The sequence below is a fragment of the Somniosus microcephalus genome, unplaced genomic scaffold (genome assembly GCF_052327205.1).
Source record: "Somniosus microcephalus isolate GS21.2 unplaced genomic scaffold, FLI_Smic_1.0 unresolved_chr4, whole genome shotgun sequence".
Taxonomy (NCBI): Eukaryota; Metazoa; Chordata; class Chondrichthyes; order Squaliformes; family Somniosidae; genus Somniosus; species Somniosus microcephalus.
This window is the reverse complement of record NW_028225182.1, coordinates 33,453,603-33,465,817: the sequence shown is the minus strand read 5'-3', so window position 1 is coordinate 33,465,817 and position 12,215 is coordinate 33,453,603. Positions and strand designations below refer to the sequence as shown.

The 12,215-nt window shown below is 47.2% G+C and overlaps 1 protein-coding gene across 1 annotated transcript in view; it reads right to left on the bottom strand.

Moving 5' to 3' along the window:
• Positions 1 to 12,215, bottom strand: part of LOC147090488 (rhomboid-related protein 4-like) — a 64,519-nt gene that overhangs the window by 41,050 nt on the left and 11,254 nt on the right. The window contains exon 2 of the mRNA XM_085977129.1: positions 9,176 to 9,667. Within this exon, the coding sequence (XP_085833255.1) occupies positions 9,176 to 9,590 (415 nt within the window). The 5' untranslated portion in view covers positions 9,591 to 9,667. The remainder of the gene's footprint in view (positions 1 to 9,175; positions 9,668 to 12,215) is intronic.

Genomic DNA, 12,215 nt, shown 5'->3' with positions numbered 1-12,215 from the left:
ATAATCTCTGGATTATTACCTGAGCCACGAGCGAATTTGGCTAGGACAAATAAAATTAGAGAGTTAAATGCGTGGCTCAAAGACTGGTGTGGGAGAAATGGGTTTTGCTTCCTGGGACACTGGCACCAGTACTGGGGCAGGAGGGAGCTGTTCCGTTGGGACGGGCTTCACTTGGCCAGTGCTGGGACTAGAGTCCTGGCGGATCATATAACTAGGGCTGTAGAGAGGGCTTTAAACTAACTAGTGGGGGGGAGGTTCCTAGAGAGCAAATAATAAAAATGACAACAGAGGAGGTCATAGACTTAGGTAGCAGTGGGGAAATTAAAAACCAGAGCTTGTCAGGAAGGGCAGAAGGTATGGAGTAAAAGGTAAAGTAATAAAAAGGGAAAAAGCAGGAACTAAGTGTCACAAAACATATTTGAAAGTTCTCTATCTGAATGCACGTAGCATTCGTAACAAAATAGATGAGTTAATGGCACAAATAACTACATATGGGTATGATCTTGTGGCCATTACAGAAACATGGCTGCAGGGTGACAATGCCTGGGAATTAAACATACCAGGTTATTTAACGATCAGGAAGGACAGGCAGGAAGGAAGGGGAGGTGGGGTGGCTATGTTAATAAAGGAAGGAATCACTGTAATACAGAGAAATGATATTGGGTCAAAAGATCAGGATAATGAAACAGTTTGGGTGGAGGTAAGGAATAATAAGGGGAAAAAAACACTAGTGGGCGTAGTCTATAGGCCTCCGAACAGTGGCAACTCTGTTGGACGGAGTATCAATCAGGAAATAGTTGAGGCTTGTAATAAGGGAACATCTATAATTATGGGGGATTTTAACTATCATATTAATTGGACAAATCAAATTGGGCAGGGCTGCCTTGAGGATGAGTTCATTGAGTGTATTAGGGATGGGTTTCTTGAGCAGTATGTAACTGAACCGACCAGGGGGCAAGCAACCTTAGATCTGGTCCTGTGTAACGAGACAGGATTAATTAAAAATGTCCTAGTAAAGGATCCCCTTGGAATGAGTGACCATAACATGGTTGAATTCCATATTCAATTAGCGGGTGAGAAGGTTGGATCTCAAACAAGCGTGCTAAGCTTGAATAAAGGAGACTATGAAGGTATGAGAGCGGAATTGAGTAGAGTGGATTGGGAAAATAGATTAAAGGGTAAGACGATATATGATCAGTGGTGTACATTTAAGGAGTTATTTTACAACTTCCAAAAAATATATATTCCACTGAGAAGAAAAGGGTGTAAAAGAAAAGACAGCCATCCGTGGCTAAGTAAAGAAATTAAGGATAGTATTTGTTAAGTCTGTGTGTTCCAGTTGTATTAAGATTAATTACTGACACAGACTACAAGAATAAAGTTTCAACAGGTCTTTACTAGTTGGAGGTCAGGACTATACTAAATACAATATCACTACACAGTACTTATATACCGGTGGTCACCACCGGTATTACGTATACAGCAGCCAGAGAAAGTAGTACATCTCTTAAGGTGGAACAGGCTTAAGTTCTCTTAAGGTGGAACAGGTTACATACACCACAATCCTCCCTTTTTAGCTTAACAGTCATATCCCCATTTAACATAACATAATAACATATATACATATATAACTTCAGGTATAAACAGTTCAAAGGTTCAGTCTCTCAGGAGGCCTTCTGATTCGGTTTGGATAACGCCTTTCAGTGGTCTCTGATTCTTGTTGCTGAGGTGACTCTTCTTGTTGGTTTCCTATGTATTGGCCGTCATCATCAGGTACAGTCCCTGCCGAGGTAGATGCTTCAGGTTCATTAACGTCTTCCACAGTTGTCTCTGTCGCAACCATGGGTTCGACCCTTGCTCTTGATTCTACCAGTTGATCCGCATGACGCCTTATCACATTGTTACCAATATCTACTGTGTACATCAGAGGTCCTTGTCTGGCCCGAATTGTTCCGGACTGCCATTTTTCGTTTCCATAGCCCCTTGCCAACACTGGTTGTCCTACGTCGAAACTTCGAGTGGACTTGTTATTAATATGCCGGAACTGTTTGTTTTCCACTTCCCTCCGCACATTTGGTTTTAACAAGTCCAACCTTGACCGCAACCTCCTGTTATAAAACATCATGGCAGGACTTTGGTTAGTCACTGCATGAGCGGCGTTTCGATATGCCATTAGGAAATTGTCCACCTTGTGTTGTAACGGAATCTGATCATCGTTCATGGCCTTTATTGCCTTTTTGAATGTTTGGACAAATCTCTCGGCCAACCCGTTTGTTGCCGGATGATATGGGGCAGAGGTATAATGTTTCACCCCATTCTTCTTTAAGAATTTTTGGAATTCTTCCGACACGAACTGTGGTCCGTTGTCCGAACATATCTGTTCTGGCAATCCGTTCCTTGCGAATATTGTTCTTAACACCGCAATTGTCTTTTCTGAAGTAGTGGTATTCATCTTGATCACTTCTGGCCATTTGGAATGTGCGTCCACCGCAATTAGGAACATGGAGTCCATGAATGGACCAGCAAAGTCAATATGTACGTGTTGCCATGGGGCTGAAGGCCATTCCCATGGGTGTAGCGGTGCGATCGGAGGTGCATTTTGCACTTTTTGGCACCCAGCGCAGCTTTTTGTCAACTCCTCTATCTGTTGGTCAATGCCCGGCCACCATACATAAGCCCTAGCAAGACTTTTCATCTTAACTCCCCCCAGATGACCTTCATGCAGTTCCTTTAGAACTCTTTCCCGTAACTTGGGAGGAATAATCACTCTTGTCCCGTACATCAAAGTACCATGGCAGACGGACAGCTGGTCTCGCCTTGCCGAGAATGCCGGTAACAGAGGATCACCATGTGTTGGCCATCCCTTCACTGTCACCTCGTAAACTCGGGACAGTGTCGGGTCGTTCCTGGTTTCTCTTTCAATACTTGCATTGGTGACTGGTAAACACTCGATGATGGTCGAATGAAATAACTCAACAGGGTCAACTTTCATCGTCTCTTCCGCTTCAGGTAGTGGCAGGCGCGACAGCCCATCAGCATTGCCATGCTGCTTTGTACCTTTGAATTCTATTTGATATTGATGTGCCCCTAGGAAAAGGGACCATCTCTGGAGTCGCTGTGCTGTCATCACCGAAACACCCTTCTTAGGGTTAAAAATGGATACCAACGGCTGATGGTCTGTCAGAAGTGTGAATTTTTGGCCCTGCAGGTAATGATTAAACTTCTTCACTCCCCATACAAGGCTGAGAGCCTCCCTATCGATCTGCGCATAGTTGCGCTCAGCGGAGGTCAATGATCTGGATGCAAACGCGACTGGCCTTTCCGTGCCATTTGGCAACTTGTGTGAGAGTACTGCCCCAATACCATATGGAGAAGCATCACAAGCCAACCGAATAGGCAGTGTCGGGTTGAAGTGAGCCAACACTTCCTCTGAGGTGATCAATTCTTTGCTTTTGCGAAATGCCTTCTTACAGTTTTCGCTCCATTCCCATGGTACCCCCTTCTGTAAAAGAGCGTTCAGCGGGTGCAGTACCATGGATAGATTCGGTAGAAACTTATGGTAATAGTTAATCAATCCCAGAAACGACCTCAACTGAGAGACATTATCCGGAGCGGGAGCCTTTACAACTGCCTCTATCTTGTCAGGAGACTTATGAAGCCCCTCCCGGTCAATGACATGACCACAGTACGAGATCCGCTTCTGAAAGAACTCACATTTCTGCCGATTAACTCTAAGTCCATACTCTTTCAGTCTGTTGAGCACCAGTTCCAAGTTTGCGAGGTGTTCTTCATCACCATCACCTGTAATCAGAATATTGTCCAGGTAACATTGTGTGCCTGGAATTCCCTGTAATACCTGCTCCGTGGCCCTCTGTCAAATTGCCGGAGCCGATGCCACTCCAAAAACCAGCCTATTATACCGGTACAAACCTCTATGCGTGTTGATCGTGAGGTACTGGCGTGACTCTTCTTCAACCTCCATCTGCAAGTACGCCTGCGCCAGGTCTATCTTGGTGAAGTGTTTCCCGCCAGACAACGAAGCAAAAATATCCTCAATCCGCGGAAGCGGATACTGCACCGTGTGAAGCACCGGATTAACGGTGATCTTGAAATCTCCACAGATGCGAACCTTCCCTGGTTCTCCTGGCTTGTTGCTCGAAGGACGTTTCGTAACGGGAACAATGGGCGTAGCCCACTCACTCCAATCTACCTTAGACAGTACACCTGAACGTTCTAGCGCTTCCAGTTCCGCTTCTACAGTAGGTCGTATTGCATAGGGTACCGGTCTGGCTTTGAAAAATTTTGGTTGTGCATGTTCATCAATCTTGATGTTTGCCGTAATTCCTTTTAGTGTTCCCAGTCCTTGCTGGAACACCTTTTTAGCATCATCCAATATTTTGGACAATCGTTTAGGTTTGACATCTGTTTCCCCGGAATCTACCGTTAGTGCTTTTAAGGAGTGCCAGTCCATATTCATTTTCCTAATCCACTCCCGTCCCAGTAGTGGTGGACCTCCTTCAGGTAGCACATATAAGTCCATTACTTGGCTTTCTTCGCCCTTGTGGACCACTTTTACCTCTATCTTTCCGATGGGGTACACTCTTTGCCCCGTGTATGTTTTCAATATAATCTCCGTATCCCGTAGGGGAATATGTTGGAATAAACTTTTGTAATCTTTCTTATTCATGACCGTCAATGCCGATCCAGTGTCCAATTCCATCTTTACTTGGACTCCTGCTATCTGAAGAGTGACCCAAATTGTCTGGAGATCTGCATCCTTACCAACGTTGTGTACTCTTAAGCTACCCAGTTCATTACTGCTAGCGTCTGAATCTGACTTCTGTTCGGTCGAACTGTTCTTTGTCACCTTGTGTACCTTTATGTATTTTCCTTGCGGTGACTTTTTGTTGCTGGTCTTCTTTCCTGACCGGCATACTTTAGCTATGTGGCCAAGCCTGCCACACGTTCTGCATTCTTGGTTTTTAAACCAACACTGGTTCTGATCGTGCGTTGTCTTTCCACAACGATAACATTTTACAGTACTCAAGCCCAATTTATTTGTACTGAGTTCCGGTGACCGTAGCTGCATTACTGCCGTGCCTCTCGCTGCGGCTTCGTGTGCTGCTGCCATAGTGACCGCTTTCTCAAGCGTCAGCTCATTCTCCTCGAGCAGTCGCTTTTGTGTATCTTCTTTTAATAATCCACACACAAATTTATCTCTTAGCGCGTCTGTTAGTCCCGTTCCAAACTGACAGTACTTTGCTAGCTTACGCAATTCCATTAAATATTCAGCATTGCTTTCATCCTTCAGCTGCCTTCTGCTGTAAAATTTAAATCGTTCCGCTAGCATCAGCGGCGTGGGGTTTAGATGATTTTTCAGGACAGTAACAATCTCCTCGAACGTCTTCAAATCAAATCAAATCAAATCAAATCAACTTTTATTGTCATTGTTAGTGCACAAGTGCAGTACAACGAAATGTAGGCTTGCGGCTCCCGAGAGTGTACAATTTGGATTAGGACACTTAAACATTTCAACATACATTTGTACATATATATTAGCATAAATATGACCATAATAAAGTGCATCGGCAGATGTGCAGGCTTTAGTGTTTATTTGTGGAGTTCAGTAAGATGACAGCCCTGGGAAAGAAGCTGTTCCTAAATCTGGTCGTACGGGTGCGAATGCATCTGTAGCGTCTTCCAGATGGTAGGAGGGCAAACAGACTGCGGCTGGGGTGGGTAGGGTCTTTGATGATGGACTGTGCCCTCCGTAGGCAGCGTTTCTGATATATATGTTCTATGGTCGGTAGCCGGGTGCCGGTAATGCGTTGGGCAGTTTTGACTACCCGCTGCAGGGCTTTCCGGTCATGGGAGCTACAGCTGCCGTACCATACCGTGATACAGTTTGTCAGGATGCTCTCTATAGTGCAGTGGTAGAAGTTAGAGAGGATCAGGGGTGACAGATTACATCCCTTCAGCCTCCTCAAGAAATATAGGCACTGCTGGGCCTTCTTCACCAGAGAGGAGGTGTTGGGGGACCAGGAGAGGTCTTCCGTGATGTGGACTCCGAGGAACTTAAAGCTGGCCACCCTTTCCACCTCCGCCCCATTGATGTGGATGGGGGTGTGACTTCCGCCTTTGGACTTCCTGAAGTCCACGATTATTTCCTTTGTTTTCTTAGTGTTAAGGGCCAGGTTGTTGTCGGCGCACCACTTCACGAGATGCTGGACCTCCTCCCTGTAGGCTGACTCATCGTTGTTGGTGACCTGGCCTACTACCGTGGTGTCATCTGCAAACTTGATGATGGTGTTGGAACCATTAACAGCCACACAGTCGTGGGTGAAGAGGGAGTAGAGGAGGGGGCTCAGCACACATCCTTGTGGGGCCCCCGTGTTCAGGGTCGGGGGTGGGGGGGAGGTGTGGTTACCTAATTTGACAGACTGGGGTCTGTTTGTTAGGAAGTCCAGGGTCCAGTTGCAGAGGGAAGTGTTCAGGCCAAGAGTTTGGAGTTTGGTGGCCAGCTTGTTGGGGACGATAGTGTTGAATGCTGAGCTGTAGTCTATAAACAACATTCTGATTATCCGCCGGTTCATCTGGTGATAAAAGGTGTTTCAATTGCCCGTGTGTCTTCGCACCCATTAAGTTCAATAAAGTTAGTGCTTTCTCTGCATCTGGGATTTTATTTGCTTTACAATAATTTTGTATGCGTTCTACATACATGGCCCAATCTTCGATGTCGCTATCAAAGGTATTAATGGTCCCATGTTTAGGCATCGTTGCAATTTTTAATTTTTAATTTTTTTTAAATTTTTTAAATTTTATCCCAAGATGGCGGCTTCCCGCTCTTGTCTTCGTCCTCCGCCTACAAAATGGCGGTTTTCCCGCGCTTGGCGGTCTTCACCCACTGGCTGCAATGGCGTTTGGCGTGCCGCTGCTGCTCCCCTTTCCCAGCGGTTAGTAACTCCCCCGACGCTGTCTCCGCTTCACCGCGGCTCCCTCGGGCATTCGCGCTTCCCCGATGTCGCGCCTCGCAGCCCTTCTTGCAGCCCGGTTATTAGCACCGGCTGCGTTCGCCTTCACTGCGGCTCTTGCGCCTTCAGTCGCCCCAGACGCTGCGCCTTTTTTGGCCCGAAAGCGGCCCGGCCCTTATCACCAGCCGCGATCGATGTCCCCGCGCTGCGCCTTTCGGCCCGAATGCGGCCCGGCCCTTATCTCCGGTCGCGATCGATCTCACCGCCCTTATTCCTCCGTCTTCCTCCCCCCGTCTGTACAGCCAACGCGGCCGACTTTCTGCTCGCGTCGCTGACCGGCTTACCCACCACCGAGGTAGAAAGAAGATAGCTGACTGCCGCTGATGGAGACTTCGAGTTCAGGATGTCTTCTGCACTCCGGGTTCTCGATGCCTGCCGCGCGACGTGTCTTCCAGCAGGGTGATGAGGGTGGATGCCTCTCTTCGACGTCCGTTCTGTGGACGAAGCCGCCGTGGATATAAACTGCCGCAGGGTAAGAATCGGACTCGTCGCCACTGTTAAGTCTGTGTGTTCCAGTTGTATTAAGATTAATTACTGACACAGACTACAAGAATAAAGTTTCAACAGGTCTTTACTAGTTGGAGGTCAGGACTATACTAAATACAATATTACTACACAGTACTTATATACCGGTGGTCACCACCGGTATTACGTATACAGCAGCCAGAGAAAGTAGTACATCTCTTAAGGTGGAACAGGCTTAAGTTCTCTTAAGGTGGAACAGGTTACATACACCACAGTATTCGACTAAAAACAAGGGCATATAAGGTATTATTGTTCTCCTGCAGTCCGTGTATTATTTATACTCGGACACTACACCAGGTACCCATTATACCCCATGTACCCATCCCAAATACCCATTATACCCCGCGTACCCGTTCCAGATACCCATTATAAACTGTGTTCTCGTCCCAGATACCCATTATAAACTGTGTTCTCGTCCTAGATACCCATTATACCCATGTACCCATCCCACATAACCATTATACCCCATGTACCTGTCCCAGATACCCATTATACCCCGCTTACCCGACCCAGATACCCATTATACCCCGCTTACCCGACCCAGATACCCATTATAAACTGTGTTCTCGTCCCAGATACCCATTATACCCTGTGTACCCATCACAGATACCCATTATACCCTGTGTACCCATCCCAGATACCCATTATACCCTGCGTACCCATCCCAGATACCCATTATACCCCGCTTAACCGACCCCGATACCCATTATACCTCGCGTACCCGTCCCAGATACACATTATACCCCGCTTACCCGACCCCGATACCCATTATACCTCGCGTACCTGTCCCAGATACACATTATACCCCACGTACCCGTTCCAGATACCCATTATAAACTGTGTCCCCTTCCCAGATATCCATTATACCCTGTGTACCCATCCCAGATACCTATTATACCCGGTGTACCCGTCTCCGATACCCATTATACTCCGTGTACACATCGCAGATACCCATTATACCTCGTGTTCCCATTTAGATACCCATTATACCTCATGTACCCGTCCCAGATACCCATTATACACCGCGTACCCATCCCAGATACCCATTATGCCTTGTGTACCCATCCCAGATACCAATTATACCCCACGTACCCATCCCAGATACCCATTATACGCCGCGTACCCATCCCAGATACCCATTATACCCCATGTACCTGTCCCAGATACCCATTATACCTCCTGTACCCATCCCAGATACCCATTATACGCCACGTACCCATCCCAGATACCCATTATAGGCCGCGTACCCATCCCAGATATCCATTATACCCCACGTACCCGTCCCAGATACCCATTATACCTCATGTACCCGACCCAGATACCCATTATACCTTGCGTACCCGTCCTAGATACCCATTATACCCTGTGTACCCATTTAGATATCCATTGTACCCCACATACCCATCCCAGATACCCATTATACCCCACGTACCCATTCTAGATCCCCATTATAACCCGCGTACCCAACCCAGATCCCCATTATACCCCGCGTACCCGACCCAGATCCCCATTATACCCCGTGTACCCTTCCCAGATACCCATTATATCCCACATATCCATCCCAGATACCCAATATACCCCGTGAACCTCTCCCCCAGGTTGGGGCCCAGCGATGGTACCTGAAAAGCCTACACCGCAGTCCAAGTTGAGCCTTTCAGTGAGAAGGTAAGCGAGGGCCGCCTTGATTGACAGGTAGGTGAGGCCGGTCAGGATGCCGAAGATGCAGGTGGAGAACATGAAGCGGGCGCTGCCAATCCTCCGCTCCAGCTTGCTGCCCTTCCACACCAGCGAGGCCATGTTGAAGCCCAGATGTTCGACGTCGGTGTGATGCAGGGGTGCAAGGACCAGCCGCTGCCACTCACAGGCGTAGAAGGTGGTGGAGACGCTGAGGCAGACCTCCGCCATGTTGAGCTCGGGCGCCAGGAATATGAACATGTTGAGAATGATAATGGCCAGGGTGATGGGGGGGATTCCCTTGGTTTCAATAAAGAGCAGGATCAAAAAGATTATGTAGCTGCCCAGTAATTCCTCCATTGGTCATTTTCTGGTGGTTCTCTGTGCTGGAGGTGCCAGGTAATATTCTCTCAGTGCCCTTTGCAATGATACACTGTCTGTGCAAGAACAAACAACATCTGATTTAAACTGAGGAAGACAGTGAACGCCAAAACCACCTTCTCCCCTGAAAGAAAGGACATTGTTTTTTTAGACAAGCGCTTTTCACCACCTCAGGACGGCCCAGCGTGTTTCACAGCCGGAGAGCTACGTCTGAAGTGCCGCCAGCGGCGTCACATAGGAAAGCACAGCGGCCAAGTTGTGCGCAGCAAGATCCCACACGCAGCAACGGTAATAGAAACATAGAAGATAGGAGCAGGAGTAGACCATTCGGCCCCTCGAGCCTGCTCCGCCATTAATGCGATCATGGCTGATCATCCAAATTCAGTACCCTGTCCCTGCCTTCTCCCCATATCCCGTGATCCATTTAGCCTTAAGAAATCTATCCAGCTCCTTCTTGAATATATTTAATGAATTGGCCTCTACTGCCTTCTGTGGTAGAGAATTCCACAGGTTCACCACTCTCTGGGTGAAGAAATTCCTCCTCATTTCTGTCCTAAATGGCTTACCCCTTATCCTTAGACTGTGACCCCTGGTTCTGGACTCCCCAACCAGCGGGAACATCCTTCCTGCATCTAGTCTGTCCAGTCCTGTCAGAATTTTATAAGTTTCAATGAGATCCCCTCTCATTCTTCTAAACTCCAGCAAGTATAAGCCAAATCGACCCAATCTCTCCTCATACGTCATTCCTGCCATCCCAGGTATCAGTCTGGTGAATCGTCGCTGCACTCCCTCCATGGCAAGAACATCCTTCCTCAGATAAGGCGACCAAAACTGCACACAATATTCAAGGTGTGGTCTCACCAAGGCCCTGTACAACTGCAGCAAGACATCCTTGTTCCTGTACTCAATATATACGAGGGGAGGAAGGTTGGCCCAGGGCCACTGGGAGGGAACGCCCCTGTTCTCCTTCACATAGCGCCGAGGTGGATGGGGGCCTTGGTTTAACACCGCATCCGATAGACGGCACCTCCGACAGTGCAGCACTCCCTCAGGAACAGGAGAAGGCCATTCAGCCCCTCGAGCCTGCTCCGCCATTCAATCAGATCATGGCTGATCTGCGACATAACTCCATCTACCCGCCTTTGCCCCGCATCCCTTAATACCTTTGGTTAACAGAAATCTATCAATCTCCGATTTCAAATTAACAATTCCGCCGTTTGCGGAAGAGAGTTCCAAACTTCTCCCACCCTTTGTGTGTAGAAGTGTTTCCTAATTTCACTCCTGAAAGGTCTGGCTCTAATTTTAGGCCATGTCCCCTTGTTCTAGAATCCCCAACCAGCGGAAATAGTTTCTCTCTGTCTACCCTATCTGTTCCCCTTAATATCTTGAAAACTTCGATCAAATCACCCCTTAACCTTCTAAATTCCAGGGAACACAACCTTAGTTTGTGTAATCTCTCCTCGTAATTTAACCCTTGAAGTCTGGGTATCATTCTGGTAAACCTACGCTGCACTCACTCCAAGGCCAATACATCCTTCCTAAGGTGTGGTGCCCAGAACTGCTCACAGTGCTCCAGGTGTGGTCTAACCAGGGTTTTGTGTAGCTGCAGCATAACTTCGACCCCCTTGTATTCTAGTCCTCTAGATATAAAGGCCAGCATTCCATTAGCCTTTTTGATTATTTTTGTACCTGTTCATGACATTTTAATGATCAATGTACGAGGACCCCCTAGTCTCTTTGGACCTCCACTGTTGTTAGCCTTTCACCATTTGGAAAGTATCCTGTTCTATCCTTTTTAGGCCCAAAGTGGATGGCCTCACACTTTTGCCTATACTGAAATCCATTTGCCACAGTTTTGCCCATTCTCTTAATCTATTAGTATCTTTGTAATTTTATGCTTCCATCTACACTGCCGACAATGCCGCCTATCTTTGTGTCATCGGCAAACTTGGATATGTGGCTTTCTATCCCATCATCAAAGTCGTTAATAAATACGGTGAATAATTGAGGCCCCAACACAGATCCCTGCGGGACACCACTAGTCACCTCCTGACAATTAGATTACCTGCCCATTATCCCAACTGCCTGTCTCTGTCTCCTGCCGCTCAGCCAATCTTCGAACCAGGTCAATAATTTGCCCTCAATTCCGTGAGCATCAACTTTAGCTAACAGTCGCTTATGAGGGACTTTATCGAATGCCTTCTGGAAGTCCATATAAATAACATCCATAGACATTCCCCCACCCACTACGTTACCCACCTCTTCAACATATTCAGTTAGGTTTGTCAGGCTTGACCTACCCTTTCACAAATCCATGCTGGCTCTCTCTGATCAGCGGAAAATTTTCAAGGTGTTCAGTCACCCTATCCTTAATTATAGACTCTAGTAATTTCCCGACAACAGTGTCCCTCTCTCACCTTTCTTAAATAGTTAACATAAGAACATAAGAACAAAAGAAATAGGAGCAGGAGTAGGCCAATCGGCCCCTCGAGCCTGCTCCGCCATTCAATAAGATCATGGCTGATCTGATCCTAACTGCCAATCTTCTATCACAGAACCATCTCCTGAATCTAACAGAATTAGACACACGAAATAGGAGCAGGA